Source organism: Rissa tridactyla, chromosome 3 (assembly GCF_028500815.1).
Source record: "Rissa tridactyla isolate bRisTri1 chromosome 3, bRisTri1.patW.cur.20221130, whole genome shotgun sequence".
NCBI lineage: Eukaryota > Metazoa > Chordata > Aves > Charadriiformes > Laridae > Rissa > Rissa tridactyla.
Genome location: NC_071468.1, coordinates 93,064,746 through 93,091,512, shown reverse-complemented (window position 1 = coordinate 93,091,512; position 26,767 = coordinate 93,064,746). Strand labels below are relative to the sequence as shown.

Here is a 26,767-nt window from a genome sequence, read left to right as displayed (position 1 = left end):
ACTGTACCATGATTAGCAGAAAGTATTCTGACAGCTTTTTCCTACAAGTTTTCCTTTTTGTGCGCATGATGCAAAAAGTTAAAACTTCAGGGTTTTTCTGGTTTCTTTGTTTGTCTGTTAAGTGTTAAGAGCCTTGCTGAATCAAGAGCAAGAACCCCATCCTATGTTTTGATACTTTTAAAAACAAAGTTGGAAATAGTTATGTACTAACTAATAAGGTAATCGTAGCCTGTTGTCTAGAAATAATGTAAGGATTTACAGCAATTTTTTCAGTCTCACTTTCCAAGCTCACTTAAAAGTTACACAGTATACAAAATTAGTATTAATGGTGCATTAGATGAGGAGAAAACAAAATCTAGTACGCTGGTCAAAAATTTGTAGACTTCTTAGTTGCTGATATGCCTAAAACTGATTCAGTTTTAACTGAATCCAGTTCAGTCTCATTTCAGTGATACAGAGAGCATCTACATTCACTTCTACTGCATCAACTGCCTTACGTATCTATTTTTTAATTTTGATAGTCAACTGAACTGTTTTCAAGGAAAAAGACTAAAAGCATGGGCAGCTGAAGTTTCCAACTTCAGAACAGGCGAAATAGCAACCCTGTGCATGTGTTGCCCTGCTCGTGATCTCTAGAAAAGCAAAGGCATAAATTAATTTAATCTATATCCAGAAACTTTTACCAATTTCTGTAAACACAAAGTGAAATTATTCCTTTTAATACAGTGCCAGGTGGAAGATAATACTCACCTGCAAAGATAGACAAGAAACGTCTGAAGCAGGTAATTTTCCAGGAAAATATTAACCATCCCTTAATCCAGTCAACAATCTTGTTCAGCATACTTTGAGAATGGCGTTCTAACTTCAGGGAGGTAGTAATTTTCAACAACAGATGCACATGTAAATATTCATTTATTGTGGAAACACTGAAGATACAATATAGCTTTAACATGCTCCCACCGAACAACTACTAATTTAATCTGAACTTCACACTGTTTATTGTGGAAACGCTGCAGACACCAACGCAGATTTAAACACAGTTCCACCATCAGAGAACATGACACTTCAAGGAAGGTCAAAACAAAATGGCTCTTAAAGCTAAAAAGAAGAGGCAGATGCCATTTCCTAGAAATGAAGGAAGGTAGGCTCCACTGGAGCAGCTTTAGTACTGGGCTTTTCTTTTGGATTGGTGGTCAATGAAAAACCCAGAGCCCAGTGATTTTTCTTTTTTACCTAATTGCTCCAATCCAGGAATCTTTGGCACAGGAATTTTCCTTTGCTTTATGACTACAAGATTATTCAGCCATTAGTTCTTAACAAGGCCACTGTTATCATAGACTTCATTTAATCCTACTGTGTGGCATTTAATTGTATGTTGTGCAAAGGATGCTCTTGAGTGTCAAATTCAATGTTGATAGGAGACTAACAGCATCAGGTTATTGCACTAGTTCTTTTTTACTCTACTTTTATCTGACTAACAAACAAGGCTTTTATAGGAGAAAACTGACTTTCCTCATTACTCCCTACACTGGCCTTATTTTATTGCCTTTACGCTGACAAGCTGACAAATGTATCTACACGCAAGAGGAAAGAATTCCACTGCATTGATTTAAAGAGACAAAAGATGAACTGCCAAACCAAAAGTTATTTTAAGGTAAACATGCAGATATTCTATTTCTAGTTCAACTCTTGCACACTGCCTAGATTTAAACCACAGAGTTGCACTGCTTCTTCTTTGCACAGATGAATAAAAATAAGGCCTATTTAAAAAACCTGCACCACAGAGAACAGTAACACGTGGCTTATTCTGTCAGTCACAATGGTACGTTTTACTTCCTCATTGCTCTGTATCGATTCTGAATCTGTATTCATGAAGCAGGGAATGTTTATATATTGAAAACTTGTGCGTAAAAAGAATAAAATCATGTGTGCGTTTCTCACTGATGAAATAAAAGCATTATAAAAGATTGTAGAAAACTAGAGCTCTTCTAGAGTTGTAAACAGCAAAAAACCTATTAATCTCATCATGGAAATCAAAACACTTTTTTTGGGTACAATTCTTTGCATGCCATTCCTCCTTTTAGTGCTACATAACCACTTTGCTTTTTCCTCTCATTTTCAGTACCAAAAAACATCTGCCTACACATTAATTCAGAAAATATTAATTAAAACCTGGAAAGAATTGGAGCCTAGCACACCGATTTAAAATGTTGTCTCTGATCATATATTTGATATCAAGTCCTAGCATGAAACTATTATATTTAATCAAAATAGTTTCTTGTTAGGAAATAGCACACATATGCTGTCAAATGATTTTCAGTACAAAAGATACACAGATAAAATAGTTTAACTGAAAAGCTCTGAAGACTCCTAGGCATCAGTAGGGAAGGCACTTGTCCGGTCACATAATTATAGCACATTGGGATTCAGCACAGCTTTGGTATTTCAACATGTCCTTCAGTTTCTATGCAAGTGATATCCACTGACTGCCCAGTCCTGAACTTCTCCACTTGCAAATAATGCAAAGAAAATTGCTCCAAATAGATTAATAGAAGCAGCAATATAGAAAACAGTCTGCCATTCTCCCACAGTATTCTGTCAAAAGGGGGAAAGAAAGAAAAAAAAAGATGCAGTCAATTTGCAACTCCACACTGAAGTAAAAGTAATTTTAAAACTGACACTACATGCCTTGACTATTCAAATGTAAATGCTATTCAGCATGATTTCATAGCAATATAAAAGCACAATAAACATAAAAGATCAAATGATCAGTCCAGTCAACTTCAGTTTAATAATACATCTTACACAGATAGTCCTATCAGAATTGCATTAGACTATCTGGATCAGTTTATAATCTGAGATGCAGAACCTTTATACCAAAATTCACATTTGCACAAAGGCTACACAGACTCGCAGAGAATGTCACTATAAGGGGAAAACACTACTTTGCTTTCAGGTCAGGTGATGCAAGAGCTGAAGTGCTCTGCACTATGCAAAAAGCTATTCTTAATGACTACTACGTGGATATTTCAGAATCATAAGCTTTTTATCCCAAACGGGGTAGCCATCTTTACCCAGATTTCCAGAAGAATCCTTTAAACTCTGGTATTTAAGAAAGGCCTTAAGACATGGGTAGCAAAGAACTGAGGTTTGCTTTGGTTTTTTGTTCTTTCCTTTTCTTTTTAAATAAAGAGTAATATCTGTAGATGTTTTAAGGCTTTTTTTTTTTTTTTTTTTTTTTTTTTTAATTCCAGATGACTACCATAACAAGCCTGTGAATGATCTTACTACAAAAACAGAATAATACCAGAACAGTGCATTAGTACGGGGGAAAAAAACCCAAACAAGCCAAACAAAAAAAAAAAATCCTACTTGTTAAGATGCCTGGAAGACCCAATTTGTTTGGATTCATGTATTAGTGAATATATTCATATTATTTTTATGGAAATCATTGGAGTGATCACAACTGCAAAAATTCAACTTCATCAATAAACTTACTTTTCCCATCTTCCTTTCTTAAAAGATTTTAGAATAATTCCTATAGTTGATTTTAAAAAAAAATAATAAAATATATCTAACAACTCCTTGATCCCTCTTTCTACTACAAATCACCCTTTGACTAAACCATCTCGAAGTCAAATCTAACAGTTAGGTGTCTTGAGAAACTAACACAGCTTAGAACGTCCTAATCCTGTAATATACATATGAAGGGATGCATTATAAAACCCCACACATTTGAATCTAGTTTCTCACTCACCTGACAAATGCTGACCTTACAACTCAACACACTCAGTGAGAGACTGATTTTAGAAAAACGAGTAAGAGCTTGTCTTAATTTGCTAAAATAATACCACAACTGTCTCATCTAGTTGGCATTTTAACAGTTTTACTGTGATAAAAACATATTCATTTTACTCCTAGAGAATACAAGTGGTGAGTCACTAAAATTTTAAAGTCCTACACAGGCCTTCGATTTTACCTCTATTTTTGTGATCCAAATCAGAAGAATAAAGGCTAGGAATTAAGTCATTGACGGCAATGGAACAGTACGACTTACAGGTATAACCCAGATTTCATTTAATGACTACAGACTTGAGAAGACAGAATTTTAATTCAATGGAGATAAAAATACAATGGAAAAATAGTAAGCAGACTTACATTTTGAGTGAGGTTCTTGGCAATAACTGGCCCCACCATTCCTGGGATAGTGGCAAAAGAATTTGTGATCCCAAGGAGAATTCCAGCATACCTGCAAGAGAAATTGTTAACGACACTTATTAACTTATCCTGCTTATCAGTGATGGAAAACAATTTTGCCTAACCTGATCACATAGGCCTCATCTTGATCACACAGACAAATTAAAACACAAATATTCCAGTGCGTATGGCTTGCTTTTATTCTAGTAACAACTCACTGACAACTTGGTACATATGTCTCTATTTTCCAGAGGCTAGTTATGGAATTTAGCTTCAATTACTCATGGCCTTGCTCAGGATCCATAATCCAAACCCACATCCCCTTTGCTAAGCCACAACCAAACTGTCTGGAGCAGATCCATCAGAGAAGTTAGAAAATAAATGTTGCATACCTTGAAGTGGAAAGACAACAAGGAGTATGTCATTGCTGTTTGGCAACAGAAAGAGTTGGTTCAGGTATCATTGCTAAAAACGCGTCTGCCAAGAATGCAATATCACCAGTGTGGATGGATATCCCCACTTACACTACAGAGCATATGTTCCAAAGACTTGAGTTCAGAGCACTTCAGCAGTCCTTCCCTTTAGCTTTCTGTGGGTCAAGGCCAATGGGAAACTGGTCTGACTTAACTAGTTTTACTGGTTGCCATTCCTGCAGCTCCCTGTTCCATGAGCGTGTTGCTCTACCACACACACGTGCATGCATATGCACCAGCAGCCATAAAAACTTACTGGGAAAAGCTGGTAACTTGCTTAATATCTGAGTCTCAGCATGTCATCTCTAGGCAATTAAAGATCTCTCTCATAGGAGTGTTGCAATACTGAAAGATCATGTTTGAAACTGCACCACAAGCACAGACTTGTGAGAGAGACTGAAGAGAACTAAGAGCTAGACATTCTACAGCGGAGCTTGACCTTCCAACCACCAGAGCACAGATCCCTGTGATTCAGATTTTCAAGGTGGATTTCCTGGCTGAAAAAATCATACAAAGTAGTCATAGTTGCAGTTTACCACAGCAGAAAGGAGTTACTTCCCCCCAGTGATCATTTTAGCCTGTTTAGCAGAGTGAAATCATGTCCTCACTGATTTTAACATAACAGAAATATGATTTCATCTCTAAAGACAGATGCATAGCTTTGACATTTTAGGTACCAAAACGGGAGAATTCAACCATACAGCATTGTTATAAAAGGTTGTGATATGTCTATCCAGTCCAGTGACATTAGAGAAACATATGTTTTTTCCTGAGAAAGAGAATCAATTATCTAGACCACTAGTTGATTTTTTCTTGAAAGTCAACACCATATATCAGTTTAAAGCATGGCAACGTATTTTAGACTGAGCTCCAATGCCTTAATTAAAACGATTTTTATTTTTTGCAAACGTAGCATGTAGTCATCTTATCTCAGAAAGTATTTAAGAATTAAGAGGCCTTTATGAAGCGGAATGTGAAAGTGTAAAAGTTTCCCTTAGGCAGATAAGCACATATAGCAAAACTCCATTTAAAGCCTTTAAGTGGAAGCAAATGCATTTTGCCTTCAATATGTTTAAGCATTACAGTACTGCTAACACACATTTTCAAAACTAAACATAGTTTAATAGATTCCCTGGTCACCAAAGATCTTTGGCGACCAATGGCTGGCTAAATGCCTCTGGTTATACCCTGCGTTTCTGACATAGACTGCGTTCTTGATAACGCTTGCTGTTTGATGCAGATAACTGCTATGCCACTCCCTCAGCACAGCGGAGACTCCCATATGAAATGGGAAAGCAGAAAGTGACATGTCTGTAGAGCAAGACTAATAGTAAGCTGTTGGTCACGTTCTTATGGCATAGCAGGGATAACCAAATACAAATCAACTTGCAGAGCATTAAGTAGTAAAATCAAGAGTAAAAAAATCAGATATGTGAAGTGTTGAGTGTATAATAGGGCCACAGGACAAATATGAGGGCTCACGGGAACAGCAATACCAAAAATTGTAATCATGGCAACATATTGATGTAGATTTAAAGAGCTAGAATAGAACATATTTTCCCCACAAGAACAATCTTGTCTCCCTCCGATCCCCGACCCTCTCCAATTCCATACACTGATAGCATAATAAATACATGTTAAAAAACAAAACCACATAGCAAATATTGTTTTTCATTCAGTATCCATATTTTCATTCACTTTTTCCTGTGAATATAATAATTATTTCTTTGGTATAATGCAAGTTTTAGTAGCAACAAGGGACTCTGCTATTCTAGTCAGCATACTTTTAACCAATTAAAATGGGCCTTTAAGTGCATTTTGAAACTGCTTTCAATAATTTCTGGTTATTCCAATATCTTTCAGTAAATAATTAAAAAAAAAAATAGAGCTTTGGGTAAACTCTTAACAGAGGTCTACTTCACAATTTTATGCAGACCCCAATTTCAGATTTCTACAGTTATGTCAAACATGTCCTTGAAACTGTGAACATCTGCCTTGGCCATTTCATCCACCAAAGTTCAGAGAGTCACAAAAAGTTAAGTAGGGGGAAAAAAGTCTTCTTTTTCCTTTTGTCTTAGATGTCTTTTTATTTCTGTATTTGAAGAAATTTTTTTTTCCTTTTAAAAGGACATGCCCTTTTCCTTCTCTGTCACCATTTGGACATATTTACCCTGAATTAAAACATGCACGTGCTAAATAGAGAATCACTGATTTCAAGAAAAACAGCATCCACCCTGAACATGTTTCCATCCAGGAAAGTTTTCCCGCGTATGCAGCTGTTCACCTCTAGAGGCAATGCCGGGACAAAGTTCCTGAACTATCAGCAAGACACCTGCCTCTCCTGCACTCATAATCAGCATGTTCCTTCAGCCTCTCTGAGAGGAAAGGAGGGCTACAGGAACTTGCCTGGTTTAAGTGCAGAGGGAATAAAAGCAGTACTTTGTCGCGGGTAGGAAGAATAGAGCGGGATCTGGTCAGAGGGATCAGCAGCAGCTCATGTGGTGAATCTGATTATGCCTGCTGACATGTATCAGCATCACGTCATGTTATTTCGTTGTGGCTTTTTTCAACACTTAAAAAACTCTGTATACTGTCATATACAAATTCACCCTTGAAATAAACACATTGGAAATTTAAAGTGAAGTATCTCTCAAATTAGAAAACACACACAACATCCTAGTTCTGGAATCTTCAGCCGTCAACCTACATACGTAAGTTTCTTGTGCATCTGCCTCACAGAGGCACACACTGCAGTTGCATGATTTCCTTTTTCCTGTGGCACTCAGAGGACAGGATGAATTGTACTCACTTAATGAGTACCATTTAATATTGTGTTTCACTTCACTTGCTCAATGCGTAGACCCAAGCCTTGCTTTCTGCATGCTGTTCAGCTGTTGGAAGTAGAATTTTAATCATCCCAAACGCTTTCCAGTAGAAGTCTTCACAATATTAATTTATTTTCACAACACTCTTGAGAGATGGGGGTGACAATGTAAAACCTATCCTATAGGCAGGAAATGAAAACATAGTCCAAGAATGCATGTGCCTACTGGATGCTTGATTTAAGATCTTCAGGATCTCACTTTAAGAGTATTTAATAGCATTGTCGTTGCGTTCAAAGCACAGCTCCACTGACTTCTGTCTGCTCTCCAAGTGACAGGATTTTTGCAAACCAGAACTTAATAGTTTGAAGAGGCATAAGAAAACAAGCAATAAATCAGCTAGGCCTCGATTATCTCACTGGATCTAATGTTAGCTTCTCAGCTGAGATGTTTAAACTTGGATTCAAGCTACTGCAGACTCTCTTTACATACTCTGGTACTCTGAACAAGCCTCAAGAAGCGCCCATCCATCTTCGTAACTTAAGAGTCCAGATTCCTAAAGCCAAAGGGTATGAACATGGTCCTCACAGACGATTGCACTGGAGTTTGGTCCAACTGACTTAGCACATGCAAACTCTGCGACAGAGCACTGAAAGGACTGAATTCCCAAGACCGATGTTCAGCTACCTTAAACATGATCCTTCTTTTCTCCTGTAACGCCCTGCCTCAGCCATTACGTGCTCTCCAACTACTACAGCTATGAGGCTTAGGAATGAACACCAGTCTCCCTCTCTATACAACCCTCAGTCATTTCTAGAGCAGGATCCATCTCGTGCACTGAGTGAAGAAAAGGTCCTGTGCAAGGGAATATTACAACAGTGACATACTGTTGTATGTCACGGAGAAAAGGAGGCAAATCAAAACTGCACAGACATCCGAGTTCTGCCATTAAGTACCTTAAAATAGTAATATCTTTTCATGTTAATACTTATGTTTGTATTTTTAGAGACAGAAACATAAAGTAAATAACTCCAACTCTAGCCAATGTTTTACATCTTTAGAAAATTAACTGCTGTAGCTGTGCAAAGCTAAGCTTGAAACAGAAGTTGTACAATGACCCCATAATACTCCAGACGCACTGCTAAATACATCTTCTAAATTCATAACTCCACTTGATTTGAAACAAAGTTCATCACAGAAGCTATTCTTTCTTTTATATTCAATTCATAGTACAAGCTGTTTACAGCTGGCCACTGACATCTTCCCTCTTGCTTGCTACCTAATCTCACATGCCAAGATTAATTGGGCTCCCACTATTTCATATCCATCTGTTAAGTCAAAACTCGTCCTTTGTTGTGGACATGACCACCATCCTTCCAGTTACCAAAGCCTGGATGCTATCTCCTTTGGACCTGATGTCTCCCACATAAGCTGTCCAGATCTTATGGATTTTTTCCTAGGTAACATCTCTACAAAATGTTTCTTCCTTCTCCACTCACACTTAAACTCTTTTCATCTTACACATTAGTACAGAAACACTTTCTTCTTTGGTCATAAAGTCATTTGACCCTGCTCATATCTACCACAAATAGGTAAATGAATGACAGAGCAAAGTATTTGAATTTTACCAGTGCAAAGAATACTTGTGTGGACTTTAAGAAGTATACACATAGACCCATGCTCCTCAGGAAATTGATGGATCTGTGAGGTTGTGAATTTGAAACACACTGGAGAAATTACATCCTGAAGCCTAATTTACCAGTCTTAAAATTTAGTCATTTGATCTTGTACATACAAGATTCTTCATCATCTGCTAACATGTCATAACGAGATTTTGACACCAGTGTATAGAATATATTTTTTCAAACACAAATAATTTGCCTGCATGACCGCACTTAAATATGGTTATGTTTATGCTAAAAGTTGATGGTTCTGATGGAAAAGTTTAAAAGGGCAAAACACTTAATTGTATTGCACTGTTCCAATCCTATTAGGATCATTAATCAAATAGGAAAAAAACCCCAGTAAATATAATTACAGAAATTATATTATTTATTACTGCAGGATCAAAAATTGAGTTATTCTAAACTGTTGTTCATATCATATCCCCTGCCAAACTTGCACTTTTTGCAAAAGCAGTGCTTAAAATTGTAAACCTTAGTCACTGTCAGTGTTTATATTCCAGGTCTGTACAGCACATGGTCCATAACTAAACCTACCAGGCACCCCAGCAATACAAAAAAAGTGGTCATTAATGTATCACGTGCACTACCAAAAGCTTCAACAATACTTACGAAGGTGCTATGTCCAGGTGGTTGATACTGTAGCCAGATGTACAAAATCCTCCTAGTGTTGTTGATATGGTCACAAATGCAACAGCCAGTGCGTAGTTGCAGCCTATGAATCCAGCTGCTACTAAGAACACCGCAGGTCCAATCATTCCTTTAAAACAGAAATCTTAGAATCAATGGACTTTTAACAGGAGAGACGTTAAGAGACGCCAAGCTGTGTACCCATTTTCTACACAACTTTCACCACCACCTAGTGTGCAGAATCCAGTACTGCATTACATGCATTAACTGGGCCTGTGAGGAAGAGCAGATGGGTTGCAAACCTGTTGCTGCCTCAGGAGATGGTAGCCAGATCATAAAAATCCCACTCTAGCTGCAAAGAAGAAACTTCAGCTAGACAAAAAAAAAAATTAACAAAAATCAACAGATACTGAAATTGGTCTCACAAATTAATTGTATTTATTGGTATAAAAATAATAGAAGCCACACTGACACTGGTAGGTGAATAGTGCACTGCAAAGAAGTTATCCCCATTTAACTCTCCATGTTTCAGAAGCAAACAGTGACTTCTGCAGATAATAATAAAGTAGAGCTGGAAGGGTTCATACAAATACATGTGTATATATATATGTATATTTCTCCTTCATGTTCACAAGATCTGAACATCTGGTATATCTATACTGGAGCCTGCTGTACAATTTAGAGAACCCAGGCTAACTTTAGAGACGCTACATCAGAGATGCTACATCAGGTACTGGAAACAGCTCAGCAGCTGTCATGAGCTAATGCACGCTGCTTCCTGCCTGCAGTGAACTTTGGTACCAATTTCCTGGTACCAGAGTTGGCCATTCACATGACCTCATCATGATCTCTGAAAACAGCTCCAAGTACATGCTTTTGTTGATGAACCCAACCTAAGAGTCCTGCTTTTCCTAACACAACAGCATGTTTCCCTCTCAGTTGTACATACTTGGGTGTGAGGCCTTGCAGTAAACTGGATCACTAAAATGGTGTAGGTTTAAAATATAAAAAATGTTTGAGAGTTTATTATAAGAGCTGAATCAGCAGAATTGAGAAGGCAGCAAGGATGGGCATACATCAAGCAAATTGCAACTTGTGGGGATCTGTGACTAATCTCTCCCTTCTCTCCTTCTTTCGTCTGCACCCTCTTTTAATCAGCAATCAACTTCTCCTTCCTAAATACAGCCTTTTACCTGTATTTGTTAAAAACCTAATCTTGTCGATCTCTTGGTGATTTCAGATCATCTCTCCTCCCAATTGGTCAAGACCATTTTGGATTCGCTTTGGTCCTCCTCCCTGGTAGCAACTGTAAATTTTGCAAGTGTATTACTATTTGCTTACTTAAGCCTTAAATAAACAAGACACTGAACAACATAGGGCTGGGAATAGGCTCATGCAGACCAATACCTTGTCTCAGTTTGAGAAAGCCATTCATAAGGTATCAATCTATCAAGCAATTATCACCACTTTAATGGTGATTCTACCTGACCATCTATTCAACCAGGTTGCTTGTAAGAATGACATCTCTTGACCTAAACAAAACTTTTGGCAATCTCTTATTGTTCTTTTATCCAATAGGCCTACTTTTTCTTATGGAAAAAGACAGGATTTACTCTTGATAGATTTATGTACAAATAAAGCTGCTCCTCTCAAGCCACGCACAATCCTGCCTAATGTCACAGCAGAATGTCACATTACTCTCCCAAACCCTTCATTTCTCCCAGACTGATACTACAATATGTTCCAAACAGAGATGATACTTGCACCTACCTATTAGGGTGAAACATTTGCGAACACAAACAGTGGAGAAGGTCTGTTTTTCCCGTAAATAATCAGCAATTTGCCCAGACAGTATTATACATAACCAGCAGCCAAAATAAGGTAGGGCAGATAAAAACCCATTCTGTCAAAGAGATAAATAAGACAGTTAAAACACTGAAATGACAATTCAATATACTAAAAAAATCACTTGTACTGAAGCATTAACAGAGACTGAACCGGAGGTGTCAAAACCATCTATTCACATAACTCTTGTTGGTACTGCCATAAGAGTGAAACCTATGCATAGAAAAAGCAAAGCAATTTAAAGATACCAGTGTGTAAACTCTCCATTGCATGACTTAATCCATAACTACCAATGCAGCCAGACAAAAACCACAAAGGTTTAAATCAGCAACTGGGTTCAGGAAAAGAAAAAGAAAACTATACACAAAGGTATCTTGTGGACATTAACCTGATCATGCAAGTTTCCAGAAACACCAGTTTCAAGTAGGGACAGGCTATCGAGTGAGTCACTAAAGTAAGTGGAAGCTGTAAATATTATTCAGAATTTTGGAAGCTATGTGGAATCTCAGTGGTTTGTACTACTATAACTCTTCAACATTATATTATCCCATATCTGTCTGCTGAAATAACTGATGCTGGCTGTAATCAGAGACAAGATACAGAACTAGGACTTTCATCAGATCCAGGCTGGACATCCTATGATCCCAAAGCAAAGCTATTATTCGGGACCTGAGATTACTTATGCTGAAGTCACATGTTAACTCCCATTACTTTAAACAAGAGCTGTTTAGAGATTTCTGCCTGATTCTGCATGTTTTTCTGATAAGGGGAAACAAACTATGAAGCTGCACAAGTTTACAGCCTTTATATACAATTATGGATAACTACTGATAACAGAGCTATAATTTGACATAACCTGTGATTAAAAAGACTTACTTGGATAGCTATTGAATAGAAATATTCTAATGTTTATATAATATTATACAATGTACATTTGCCAAAGAAGAAGCGAAAGCTTCCCTAGGAAATTTAATTTGAAACAAGACCAGAAACACAACCCCACCTGCAATCAACTCTATCAGCACTCACATATGCTGCCTGTTGGGTTTCAATGCTCAGCTTTCAAAAGCAGGAAGTAAAATTTTGAGAAATAGAAAATAGTCTCACAGTAATTAAAAAAAAACAACTTTTGAAGCACTGTTCAAAGACACAGCATTATTTTTAACCAATCCTTTTATTATAGGATGGAAACTGGTGGACTACACAATAGCAACTGTACAATATTTTAAACAGTAACGCTATTTCCATCTAAATGTGTGGCAACAAAGTTAGAGCAACACTATTATGCAAGCTTTTTTTTTCTTTTTTTAAAAAAAAAAAAAAACAACCGTCAGTACTCTAAGTGACTCCAAAAAGAAGAAATATAACACAGAGACATAGGGAACTGCTTCACAGCAGAACCTGTTAGCATTTCATGCAATGATGTTTTACAAAACACATGCAATTGAGGGCTGTGGTAGCAAATGATTTCTGCAGGTATTCCCTCAAGGGAATAATAAGGAACACAACCAACAACTTCAGCTAGTTTTTTGCAGACATTTTGCAGCTTGCCCTACTGCAACCTTCTCTTCTAATGCTGAGATTCCCCATCTTTTTGTCCCAAGATTGCTATCATTGCCACTTCCTTGCATGGTGTGCATCTTCAGTTTGCTCTACACCAGTCTCATGTGTTAAACCAGGAAAAGACAATGCTAAACTTCTTGAAATTTCATAGCACCTTTTTATTTGAACTGCATCAGCTTCACCAGGTAAACTATGCTATCACCAAAACTTTCTCATTAAACAAAGACCAGTACAGTGAAGTAATTGCTATAAATAAGAACGTTCCATCCCCCAGCCTCTGTATTTTTCCCCTAATAATTTAATTTTTAAAAATTTCCTTGAAAAGCACTATTTCTGGATCTTAGGACTATGATTTTCTTTCATCCTACTTACCTTACTAAAAAATTATATTTTACCTCTGCTGCTCATTGAGGAAAGTGACAACTTGGAAAGGGATCCAAACAGACTAAAGCTTTCCCCATCCGCTCTCCTTAAAATACTTTCAAAAACGCTACTTGTCCAATGATTTCCTTAGTTTTATTTTCCGTTTTTAACTGGAAATGTTCTCCTTTATGAGTGAGCAATGAAGGAGAAGATAGTATTTCAGAAGCCATAAAACAAGCTATAAAATCTGAAGCAATCATACAAACCATATAACAGAGAAAAATATTTTCATAGCTATTGTTATAAATCAAAGCAGTTAAAAATGGGTAACATGCATCTTCAACCAGAAAATGAGCTCGAAAGCTAGCATTAAGCTAAATGTCAAATTCATCCTGAAAAAAAAGTGGAAATTACAAGGCAGGCAACATTCTTCATGTATCTGCTTGATTGTGGGGATTTTTTTTACCATTTCCCAACTATACATTTACATTCCAAAGCTCTTAAACAGGTTGCTCTATTCTAAACAGCAGGGAAGATCTCTGTTATTTCATTTCTTTAATTCAGAAGAAAGTGACTATATTTTTTGTTTATCTCACCTCCTGTGCATCAAACCGCAGGATCTCCTTCATGTACGTGGGCAAGAGCGTAAGAAGTGTATAGAAAGTCCAGTTATAAGAGAAGTGTGCCACAACAATAGCCCAGAGTGGAAGGGACTCCAGCATAGGTCTCCAGGGGACAGATTTCTGTGTAGAAAGCTAGCAAGCAGGAGGCAGAGAAAAAGGGAACAGAAAGCGTGATCAGGATATCGACACTTACTAAATACAGTGTTTTGATTCTACCCAAATCTATGCTGATCGTTCATTCTGAAGGGCATAAAAAGAGTCTCAGTCAATAGACGCAAGTCATCAGCAATAAATGAATGAATTATTGTGTTCAGTTCTCACTGAAAGTATACTAGTGTATGTTACTGCTCCGTTGTTTACTATTGCAAAGTAACCCAATTACTATTATGTTTTGTAATCAGAATTTGAAAAAGCATGCCTGCTTTTGTTGAGATTTGTTGCTTCCTGCTTTTACTATAAATGGTTAAATATTTAAAGTCACACCTTATGTGTTTATTTAGCTGAATCTTTCCTACTCAATCCTAGATATTAACTTTGGTCTCTCAGCCAGCTTCACAGGTTGTAAATACATATCCTTGGTCACAGGAATAAACTCCTAGGCACGCTTTAGGAAAAGGTTCATTAGCATTTTCAAAATATTTTCTCTGCAAACAGTAATCTCTTTCTTACTCTAGAAGACACATTGAAAAAAAGTTGTGTAAAGTTGCATTGCAAATTTTAAAGACATTATACAGGTCTGCATCTAGTTTATAAAGAGAAGTAATAGACTTGAGCTTTTTATGTAAAAAGTACTGCAACAACATCTGTGACAAAAGGCATTATTATAAATGCTTTGGTTGATTACCGATTGTTCCTCACTTATACAACTGCATTGTGTTTTTTAATTTTTTGTTTGAGAAATTCTGCCCTATCTCGGATTAAGGATGTTTTTCTACACATCAACAGAGTGTGACGCTAATGACAATATTTGTGATTTATATTCTTACGTAAGTATGACTATCCCAAAGTGCTGTACCTGATCTTTTAGAGAAGAGAGTATATATTCTTTTTCAGCAAATGAAATGCTGCTGTGAGTTTCTGGTGTATCACTAACCAACCACATCCAGAAGAAGAACCATAATACACCAAGTGCACCTATTGTTGGGAAAAGTTGGGTGAAGAGATAGAAACAAAAACATAAGCAATTATATTGAGCGAACAACCCTCTCAGATGACTTAGAAAAATAATGTTCTTTAAAATTATATTAGAGTATTTGGAAAAAAACTTTCTATCCACTTACAGACAGTAAGTGGCTTTCCCAAAGTGGCTTAACAATGCACATTTAGAGGTAATAAACAATAAGAGGACTAATCAGGAAAGTGGGTTTTTTTGTGGTTTGTTGGGTTTTTTTTTTTCTTTTCTTTTTTTTTTTTTTTTCTTCCTCTTGGGAGCTTCTCATACAGCAAGAAAGTTGCATACCCATACATATTGTATTTTTGTCAGTCACATGGAACAGCCACAAAGGATATGGCTCACACAGAGGAAATAAAAATTCACTTTAAGTTTAATCACAAAAAAATACTTTGTGCACATACACAGAATATCACTACAAACAGCTTAACTGACGTACCGATCCTCCTTTTGTTTAAGCCAAATCCCATCTGAAAAAGGTAACTTTTTCAGTCCAAATCAACTGTACTTTTATATAACATTGTAACTTATTTCATTTTGTCCAATTCTTTGTATTGAATACTTTTTATTTATACAAAAATTGGAGAATTGGAGGTAGATTTGTTAAGGAAAGTGTAACCCTTGTCTTTTATTCTGATTCTGCCTTCCCCATGTAGAATATGAAACAGCTCAGACATGTAAAACAACCTATAAAAATCATCAGTTAGATCTATGACATGCTGTTAGAAAGTGTTTTCTGTGTTTGAGCTTCTTCTAGAACATAACTCACAGTAAACACGCTATGCCTTGCATTTTGGGCATTCCTCTAGGGTCCCTGTGACTGCTAGAGAGACTTTCCACACAATTTTCATTTCGAGCAGCAGCAACCTTTCACATATTCTTTCATTCAGAGTAGAAGTTTGTTCCCGGGATTAAAGTTATTAACTCAATTTCACACTTCAAACAAGAAATTTCAGCTTGTTGTTTCCAAGTGGTGGGAGAGATAAGAGCATTTGACTTGGACCAGCTTTTGTCCAACTCAGAAACGGCTTTGCTCATTGGAAGAAAAGCTTATATAGCCACACACAGGAATCTACTTAACCTTAAATATCTCTAATTTCCCAGGAGGAATAAAATAGCAACCCTACATGTCAAACACATTTTTAAAGCTTAGAATAAGTTTTATAATATACCATGCTTTTCAAAGAGAATATGGATTTTACTTTTAATAATTAAAAAAACCCACCAACACTTACCAAAAATGTAAAACACATAAACCCAGTTCATATAATAGCAGATTAAACCAGACAGTGGCAGAGAGACAACAGTTCCCAGCTGTGCACCTACCAGAAGAAAGCAAAACAAAATGGAAAAAACAATAACTAGATCTCCTATGGACCCCCTAGACTAAATGGCATTTCACAGTTATTTTATTTTATTTTTCTGTAATTAATCACGCAGAGAAGACTTGTCACCACCACTAGAGGGCTGACATTTCGTCTTAAAGAAACAGGCACAATAAGCTGCTTTGGAGCTCCATGTACACTGAGCCACAAAGCCTTAAGCATCCAAAATTGCAAGCAAAATGCAATAAAAGACGGGCATTCTTGGCATATTCATCTACAATAAAGTGATGGCTCTAGTACATCCAAAACAATGTAAATTGGTCAACTGCCATTGCTGGAAAACAAGAGAGAGCTGACCAAAGTACAGTTAAGGACTTGGGGGGGGGGGGAAGCAATACTCTTACTTGATATAATCAACTTGCATTTCTCATAGCTCCTACTAGCTCCAAAGAAACAGGAAGGAATGCTGGTAACAAGAGACAGAAGGCATCCATATAACCATCAAGTTCAAACCTCATGGTCCCTGAATTTGATAGGGTGCAGTATCAGGCAAGGAAGAAGGGAAAGATGAGCAGATTCCAATTCAGATACAAGCCAAAAAAAGGAAAGAACTATTCTTGAGTTTATAATTCAATGCACATTTTGCAAAGTATGGCAGGTTCCCCGCTCCTGCCCCAAATCTACACCAGAAACCCAACCCATATTATTTACACACTTAGGAACTCTAGTGGTGATAAATAGTAGACCTTGTCTCTCAATGTTAGTTATACAACCACTTCTCCAAACCTAATCTCAAATGAGAAAGCATTATATTATCTTGGCACGCTGGCTACCTAGATTCCATCTTCATGGAAACAATTTTTATTTGAGGCAGAAAGCGTTAACCATGGACAACAAAACCACATACTTCATGCAAAATATAAATCAAAATAACAACTACATATAACCTCAATTATATGTTCTCTTGGAAAATCAACATGATGGTGATTAAATAAACCACAGACCACATGAGTGCCAACCATGAAAATGTGGCGAAAAGGAAACACTCTGCTAAGTTTACACAAGATGCCTTATCCATCCATGACTGATAACAACTGGCAGTTCAAGGTCACAGCCTCTTCTCGATAGTACACTAGCATGTAGTTTCACAAGATACAAAAGGACAGTTTAAAAGCTCCCAATTGTTAAATGCAGTAGATGTCAATCCCAAGTCTGTGCTCTCTGCTTAACTTGCGTGCTGGTTCTCACACAAAGATTTCTTTTAAAGCAGATTTAATTCACTAATATGGCAGAAAACAGATACAAAAGGAAAAAAAGGAAAAAGCTTTCTGTTGCATTTGGTGTCGAAAGTGGCTCACGGAAGGGTCTGATGAGCGCCTGAAATAGCACAAAGGAAGGAATGAGACACTTGGCTAAGAGGGAAGTGAGAAAATGTAAGGAAGAAAGGATTAAGGCTTCATTCCTGTTGGCACAAGTGAGCCACTTGACTGGCTTAGCTGCTGGAGAAACTGTAGCCGCAGTTTACATGGCATACTGCTGTCTTCTTGATGAAGCCCAGGTCAAATAAAAAAAGCTTAATACTAACAAGAGTGAGTAAAACAAACCATTACTTCATTAAGCAAATATAAAATTTGTCATCCTCAAAGAAGTAATATCAATTTTGACGAGTAACTTTAGAAAGCTACATTTTTCACTTGCCCCACAAATACTGCATTGGGCAACGTGACTGACTAATAAACCCCTAAAACAGATGAAGGCTCGGTAGAGATGGGCAAGAGCAATGTGTCAGTGAAGTTCAGAGAATAACGCAGGGTGTGACTGACCACAGCTGTTGCAAAGAAAGCTGACTTTATCTCAACACAAAGGGAACCAGAGGGTGGCCTTTGTTTTAGATAAACAGCTATGTCATTTGAGTGGATCAGCTGACAGTATCAACAGTTGAGTGGATCAGACGGTGGTGTAAATGTTTCTCCCCGAGTTCATTAGAAGTGTGACTGTCTCCCTGAGTTAGTGGGACCAGCACAAGGGGAGTGAATATGTGGCTCAGGCCAACACAAACTATAAAAACTAAACTACTAACAACAGAATTTCTAAGAGAACAACAGACTTGAGCTACCTTCAACCCATGTATTCCTATGAGCGTATTGGAGACCATAACACAGGTGTATTGAAATTGCTATATTTTGCTATGTGTTAACTTACATTTGTACTGTGCTTTCAGTATATTCTGTGTCACTCTGCTAAATCAAAAATCCTCTATAACATCAAATATCTTCAAATAAGTAAATGTGATATCAAACATTACACCTTCCACATGTAGAATATCTAAAAGAATCTGGTCAGGGAGTACTGGACTCTGACAAGGAGCTTTTGCAGCAATACCTGGGACACTGGCATTTTCTTCCTTGAGTTCCTCCAAATCCACTTTAGAAACAAAACCCCAAACTAATCAACTCTATCCAGTGATTCTGCCCCAGTTTTTTCTTCCTAATACTAAATCTCCTTTATTTACGGTATCTTCTCTTAATCAGCTTCACAGTAACTCTTTGCACCACTTTATACCAAAGTTAGTCTGAAGTTTATACTTAGTTGCAGATCAATAACTTTTCTCAGGGTTATAAGAGCCATGAATAAATGAAGATAATGAATGCAAAGCAAGATTTAATTCAACATTATGTTTTCCAGATTAAGTGCCGATTAAAATTTATAATATAAATCCCTTTGATTTAAGTCAATCCTCCCTGTTACTGCAGTAAAAATGTATAATCCCGTTATCAGCGTGGGAGTTTCTCACCTGCATATGAAATACTAAGGAGCTTGCTGCGTTCCAGTGGAGGAGCCCAACACGACCACATTGAATGCATAGCTGGGAAGGTAACACCCTAGAAAATAACGTTACATTCTGTTAACTTTAGAACTGCCTTCAACTTTGCAGGTTTCAAAGCATATTTCATTAAAGAGCAGTAGTACAATCTGTTAGTTTCTTGTTTAGCAAGAAGCCACTTTAAAAAAAGTGTGCAAGGCATAACAGTAAGTAAGCAGAATTAATTTCTACTGCTTTTGATTCTGTATATACTAGAAAAGCTGCAAGAACATAACACTGTTCCGAGCTCCTGGTTTCTGACAAGTGAGAAGGGATAATTCTAGTTTTGTCTCAAGAGTCCTTACAAATAAAACCTTTTTCTTATTCGAAAAACTTAGGCTAAAATATAGGGCAAACTTTTTAATTATTCAAAAAAATTTAAGCTACTCAAAATGAAACAATACGTATACTACTCCAGCACATCAACACTCACGGGGCCTAATCCCTACAATTTATTAATAAGTGATTCAGATACATTTTCAAGTTACATAGAGAAAAAGGATTACCTCTCCCAGCCCTTCCAAGGCTCTGACAGCTATGAGGTAGCCAACTCCCAGATTTGCAGCTAAGGGAGTAAGCAAGGTGAATACTGAGGTACCAAAGATGCCAAACCCCAGTAACAGCTTCCCTCCAATTTTGCTTGCAAGATATCCTCCTGGAATCTGAGTAATGATATAGCCATAGAAAAAAGAACCAAGGATCCACCCCTGAGTATCAGCATCCCAAGAATACTTTTCACCCTAAAAAGAGAGAAAAACCACAAAATGCAGTCAGTTCAAAACAGCATTTTCTCTGACCATATTTTATTTAATTTTTATCCATCATTTAGTCCTTTACACCTAAATTACAAAACTTTCACAGCCTCCTCCCTAGGGTCTCCTTCCTCTACACACATCTATACTGCAATCAAAGAAGTGCTGAAAGATAATTCAGGTAGTTTACAGTTTGTCCAGGCATATCTAGCCCAGGTAAGAAAATCATCACAACATGAAATGTAAGTGCTCGGGCAGTTATCCCTTTTTGAGTTCTAAGCAGCTTGGGTTAAGTGACACGGGTACAGACCACGTAGTCTGCACGAGTGTGAATTCCATGTCTGCGTCACAGGCGTGGACATTCTGTCATGCTCTAGGAAATGGCTTTTCCTGCAGAAAATTTACAGACAGAAAAGCAAACAAGGAGATGCAGATGCTTAAATTTAATACAAAGAAAGTGAGCAGTGAGGGTAGGTGGAAGAATAATAGAATAGTTTGGGCTGGAAGGGACCTTAACGATCATCTAGTTCCAACCCTCAGCGGGATAAGCACAGCAGAGGGAAGATGTCTTACGTTAGCCAACGAAGTAATAGAAGCAAAGACGATCGAGATAAGGAGCCTGAAGCCGTAAAGGAAGTCAGCAAGAAGACATGAACTATTGCTCAATAAAGTGATTTTTAAAGTTTGGGATCACTTCCAAAAGCCCAATTTATGAGCATCTAAATGAGCAGCATACATTTCACGGAAGTGATGAGACAGAATCTTCTTCCCATAAAGTCTGCAGTTATAAATTGCTCATGATAAATAATAAATGACCTCTAAACAAGCAAACAAAATGAAGGCAGGAAGACAGCAGGAGTGCTCAGTAATAAACTTCAATTATAAGGCGAGATGTATGCAAGTCCAAATTCACAAAGTGGTTGTTGTTTTGTTGTTTGGTTTTGGTTTTTTTTAAAGCTTTTTCAGATATCCAACAGTTCTATTCAGTTAAGAAAGGTGATTTTAATGATTACTGGAAGGGAAGTCAGGGATAAAGGATATAAAGACAAGAATAATGATCTGTGAACGAGATCACAGAAGTGAGGAGAAAAATATATTACATGTTAATTTGTAATGAAATTTCATGCCATTGAGACTGTACGAAGAACAGGTAAATACAGACAGTGATGTGAGTTCTGACGCAGATGTAACAGTAGCAGTTGATCACTGGCATAAAACAGTGAGTCATAGTAGGTCTACAAGATTAGCCAATTTGTAAGGACTAGCACAGAAAGGATGTACGTAAAAAACCCTGACCCTAAGCACTACACTTCTAAATTATCTAGTCATTTAAGGCTGTTATTTTTCAGAATAGCTTTAAAGGAACCACTAAAAAGGCCATCTGGTAAAGAGCAGCCTGTTCTCTTGCCAACTAAGCATGAGTCATCAATCACAGATTTCTATTAAAAACACTTTTACATGCCACATTACAGGACAATATGTTTGAGACCTCACCGTTGTGTTGCGAGGAATATTTATGGTGGAGGAATGCTCTGGACATACATTGGAAGTCGTATTCTTTGCTAAACTTATGTTCGGTTCTACCATATCCACCAGAGCAACACTTAGGTTCACACGTAACGCGTACAGGAGGAAGAACCCAAAAAACGCCAGTAGTGCTAGGTTGTAGCGAGCTGAGCAGCATGCAGGGACTGAAACGAGAGTAAATGAAAAACTTTTGTTTTAACAGAACCTAACAATATCAGAATAACTGATAAGCAGTTTTTACTAATAATCTCAGACATTTACGGGTAAGAAAAAATAGGCAAAAAACAAGCTAATTGTTCTAGTCTTAAGGAGTGTATTCAATGGGTGTAGAGAATGAGGATGGAAAAAGAAAAAAGAAAAAGCCCACTTTTCTACTGATGTGCAAAACAAATGTAATCCTGGTTTAGACCAGTGGTAGCTACCTGCAGAAGCGTAGGGCCTGCAGTGAAAGTGTGGTGCATGGTCTGTGGAAACGGATTTAGAAACATGTTTTTCAAAAGTCCTCTCCAAGATATCGTAATACTTAAGTAGAACTTGACACTAAAAAACCCACAAGATTAGTGGGAAGCCTGTCTCATACGTGAAAACCGTTCAAGAAAAACAGAGTCTTAAAGTAATGTTAAAGAACAGTCACTGAGATTCCAGGCTGTTTTCTAACACAAGTTTTCCTTCTAAAAGTTTGCTTATGAAGGAGTATGCATTTGCTAACAGCTGCCAAACAGAAAACCAGCAGAAAGGGGAACAGCAAACACTGCAGTAACTGTGAAACAACAGCAGTTTCCCTGTTGCTCACTGTGCCTCTGTTCTGCAGTCACCATACAACGATGAAGTTGACAAAGGAAAATAAGTCTTAGACTCAACATAAAATCTGTTTGTGGCACTAAGTTGACTCTGTCAGCTGCTTAAACCCAGATATCAGACTTTGCACTGTAACATGGTTATTGATTCCCTTCTACAGTAGTACACAGCAGCATTTGGCAGAGATCATTTATCAATACCAGGAGATGCAGATCTGAGTTGAGGTGTAACTTGGCCAGCACATCACCAGTGGCAATAAATTTTGTATCTATACAAAATACAGCTTATAGCTCTGCAGATACTCTTTATGAACTGGGGATGCCCGAACCTACTGAGCAGAATTGTTGAGAAACTACTGAAGAATCTTCTGAATTTACAAATAGTTAGGGGGTGGAGTTTCCCCCCTTGTGAGGAAACTATGGTGCTAACGGAAAATTTTATAACCTGGATATCTGAAACTCCAGGAGGGTTGGGGATCACCACCTGCAGATATTAGATCAGTCTACAGTGATCTCATCTTTCTCTGACTATTCAGAATTCAAATTATGAATAGAACAAGTATATCTATGAGCAACAGAAGTGACTGGAGCCTGATCTGCTACTGCAGTGTGTCTCTTCACTGGATTACCTGTTCTGCAATAAGAAGCAAAAAGTATGTTCTGTGGACAAGCTATTTAATGACTCTCTCCTTCCCAGTAACTTCCTATAAACAAGGAATGAGCCTATGTGACTTTGTCTTTTTCAGTGGGGGCACAAACAGAGCCTTTCTGCAAGACTGTATTTTTCATTAAAGTAATAGAACCTTCACACTTTCAAAGTCTCTAACCCTGACCAACTTTATGTCAAGTTCATTATGGCTGCACGAGTTATTAAAATGACACAAAGAGGCTGTATTTGCTGTTCTTTTAGTAACTGAGTAGTAAGTGAGGCTACTGTACAAACCTGCAAAATGCCTTCCAGACCTGAGTTAATTGCAAGTCTGGCCTCAGCAGCATTTGAAGTTATATCTCATTTTTAAATGCCATGAAGGACAACAGCCAAGATTTTATTGCTTACTTTAAAAAACAATAAGCACCAAGAGCAGGAAGTGCTTACTGTACAAAAACTAGTCAAGCAGCTTCATTGTCCTTTATTGTTGTTTAAAAAGCAATTTGCCTTAAGTAGAAAATGCACAGTCATATAATTTATAACAATGAACATGATTACAGGTAAAGCTTTCCACTGCCTGTATTTGCTGTGGTTAAACAATAACAACAGAAGGCTGAATATCACACTGATGAAGTAACTCCTCCTTGGAAATGCAGAATAACTGGAACATCCAGTATTCTTCCTTTGGAATCCTCTTACTGGTATACACCATGTCTGGAGAGCAAGCTCCACAAAACAGATATGCAAGAACTTAAGATCATTAGTGTCATAAATAAATGATGACTAGTTTATAAAAATAAATGATAAATAGTTCTGATAAATAGTTTATCAGAAAAAAACTAATAAGCATGTAGATCTGCAAGTCTGAAACAAATGGCTGCTAAATTATTGCTTCCCGATCTTTCCACTAAGTGCACTTGCAATACCTAAGAATATTAGATTATGTTAACAGAAGAGAAAATTTGAGAAGATTCCAGATGCGTTTCAGTCACCCACCTCTTCAGGAAATTTCCAGAGTCAAAGAGACACAGAAATTCACTCCACTGCAGTTTAAGGCAGCTAATGATGATGATGATGTTCAAGTCCTTACCTTGATTGGTAGTCTCGGGTCCTACATCCATAGTTAATTCTGATTTCAGGGGCATGTTTTATAATACTGTAGCTATAATTCTTAAATTGCAGTTAAAAAAACAGGTCTGTGCTGCAAGTTGCACAGCAGTTAAAGGAAGTTGCTCTTCTGCTGTATTTTTCTTTCCTGGTGACTGAACCACCTCAAGTAGAGAATGATACATTGTGCAAACTTAAGAACATATTGCTTTAATAACTGACTCGAGCTCAAATTTCTCTCTTTCTGGCACTTTGAAGTCATTTTGTTAGCAGCCAGCCCCTCTTGCTGCAGTTAACATGTTTCCCAAGTAGGTTAGAGTATTTTTGCATGGCATAGTGGACAAACTCAGAATCTTACTTTATTCTTTCTAGTTTGTTCTAGGAAACCAAACAGTATAGACAATTCCCTACACACATTAGCTCTGTCATAGAATTGTCTGGGTTGGAAGGGACTTTTACGATCATTGAGTCCAACCATCAACCTAACACTGACAAAACCACCACTAAACCACGTTCCTAAGCACCACGTCTGCCCTTCTTTTACATACCTCCAGGGATGGCGATTCCACCACTTGCCTGGGGATAACCCTTTTGGTGAAGAAATTCTTCCTAATACCCAACCTAAACCTCCCCTGGCACAACTTGAGACCACTTCCTCTTGTCCTATCACCTGTCACTTGGGAGACCACCACCACCTCCTGCACCACCCAGGCAGTTGTAGAGAGTGATAAGGTCTCCCCTCAGCCTCCTTTTCTCCAGACTAAACACCAGCTCCCTCAGCCGCTCCTCATAAGACTTGTTCTCCAGACCCCTCACCAACTTCGTTGCCCTTCTCTGGACCTGCTCCAGCACCTCAATGTCTTTTTGGTGGTGAGGGACCCAAAACTGGACACAGTGTTTGAGGTGGGGCCTCACCAGTGCTGAGTACAGGGGGATAAGAGCCCTGTTGTTAAGCCCTATCTCTATAATGACCCTCCTCTACTATAATTATATTTGTGCCACCTTCCTTCCTCTCCACACTTCCGTAACAAGCACTTAGTCTTACTCAAATTCTATCTTAAAAATGGAATTCTGCCATAACATTGGTGGACCCCAGCAATTGCTAATAGCCAGGCTGGCATTTAAGTGGGCATTACCCGCTTGTCCTCACTGTGGAGACCCCAAGCCAAGGGCGAGTATTTGCACGGGAATTCCATAACCGGGCCGTTCCCTGCTTTTAGCGCTGAGGACAAACCCCCCCGTCCCTATCAGGGCGCAAGGCTGCGTTTAACCGAACGACCTCCGGCACCGCCGCCTCCTCAGCGCTCATCGGCGGGAGGTGAAGCCCCGGGCGGCCGTTACCCTGACAGGGGTCGGCGCGCGCCAGCCCGCAATGGCTGCGGCAGGCGAGGAACCGGCCCGCCCGGACCCCCCAGGGCCGTCCCGCTCTCGGCCCGGGCCCCGCGGCGGCTCCATGGCAACGCGACGCCGCGGCACACGGGGCGCGGCGGGGAGGCGCCGCGGCCAGGCCCGCCCCCTCCCCCCTTCCCGGCGCCGCCGGGCTCCGCGGCCCCGAGCCGGCGGGTCCGCAGCGCGGTGGGAGGCCGGCTGGGCACGGCTGCCCCCGCTGCCGCCTGCCGCTCCCTCTCACCCGTGCCGGGCTGGGACTCCTTCAGCAGCGGGGTGCGGTCCTCTCCCTCCTCGGTCTCCATCTCACTGCCTGCCGCGCTGCGCAGCGCGTCCAGGGCCAGGCCGCCAGCCGCCACCGTTGACAGGACAGAACGGGAGCGCGGCCCACCGCGCCGCAGCCCGCCCGCCCCGCTCTGCCCCGCCGGCGCCGGGCAGCGGCAGCTGCGGCCACGGGCTGGTCATGTGACGCGCGCGAACGGGCGGAAGCGGCCTCAGCCGCCGCGTGGCGCCGCTCCCAACCCGCCCTCGGCGGCCATGTTTGGTGAGGGCAGCGGGTGGGGCGGGGCGGGCTGACAGACGGACACACCGGCAGACAGACACACCGACAGACGGCCCGCCTGCGGGCGTCGCCGTGCAGCCTATCCCGACTGCATTGGGAAAAGTTCCTCCTACTGAGGACGAATCTCCTCAGGCGAATCACGCCTTCCCCTCCCAGGGCCGCCTGCTGCTTCCATGACAACCCGGACAGAATCGTAGAATCGTCTGGGTTGGAAGGGACCTTTAAGATCATCGAGTCCAACCATCAACGTAGTACTGCCAAAACCACCACTAAACCATGTCCCTCGGCACTACATCTGGGATGGTGATTCCACCACTTCCCCGGGCAGCCTGTTCCAATGATTGATAACCCTTTTGGTGAAGAAATTTTTCCTAATACCAGTCCAAACCTCCCCTGGCACAACTTGAGGCAGTTTCCTCTTGTCCTATGA

General features: G+C 39.1%; 1 protein-coding gene across 6 annotated transcripts in view; it reads right to left on the bottom strand.

Annotated features, from left to right (window-relative positions):
• Window positions 1-26,227, bottom strand: part of SLC17A5 (solute carrier family 17 member 5) — a 44,345-nt gene extending 18,118 nt beyond the window's left edge. For 3 of the 6 annotated variants that reach the window (XR_008465377.1, XR_008465378.1, XM_054195122.1), the window contains exons 1-11: window positions 26,020-26,227; window positions 21,804-22,000; window positions 20,064-20,297; window positions 19,489-19,576; window positions 16,605-16,691; window positions 15,214-15,332; window positions 14,172-14,330; window positions 11,575-11,707; window positions 9,787-9,934; window positions 4,159-4,249; window positions 751-862 (exon numbers count right to left, since the gene is read on the bottom strand). Coding sequence is in view for 2 of the 6 variants with exons in the window: in XM_054195122.1 (XP_054051097.1) it covers window positions 751-862; window positions 4,159-4,249; window positions 9,787-9,934; window positions 11,575-11,707; window positions 14,172-14,330; window positions 15,214-15,332; window positions 16,605-16,691; window positions 19,489-19,576; window positions 20,064-20,297; window positions 21,804-22,000; window positions 26,020-26,080 (1,429 nt within the window). In the remaining 4 variants the exon portion in view is untranslated. Of the gene's footprint in view, window positions 1-750; window positions 863-971; window positions 2,596-4,158; window positions 4,250-9,786; window positions 9,935-11,574; window positions 11,708-14,171; window positions 14,331-15,213; window positions 15,333-16,604; window positions 16,692-19,488; window positions 19,577-20,063; window positions 20,298-21,803; window positions 22,001-26,019 lie in introns of those variants that run through there. The other 3 variants (XR_008465379.1, XR_008465380.1, XM_054195120.1) reach the window with 2 other exon arrangements.
• Between the last annotated feature and the right edge of the window lie 540 nt (window positions 26,228-26,767).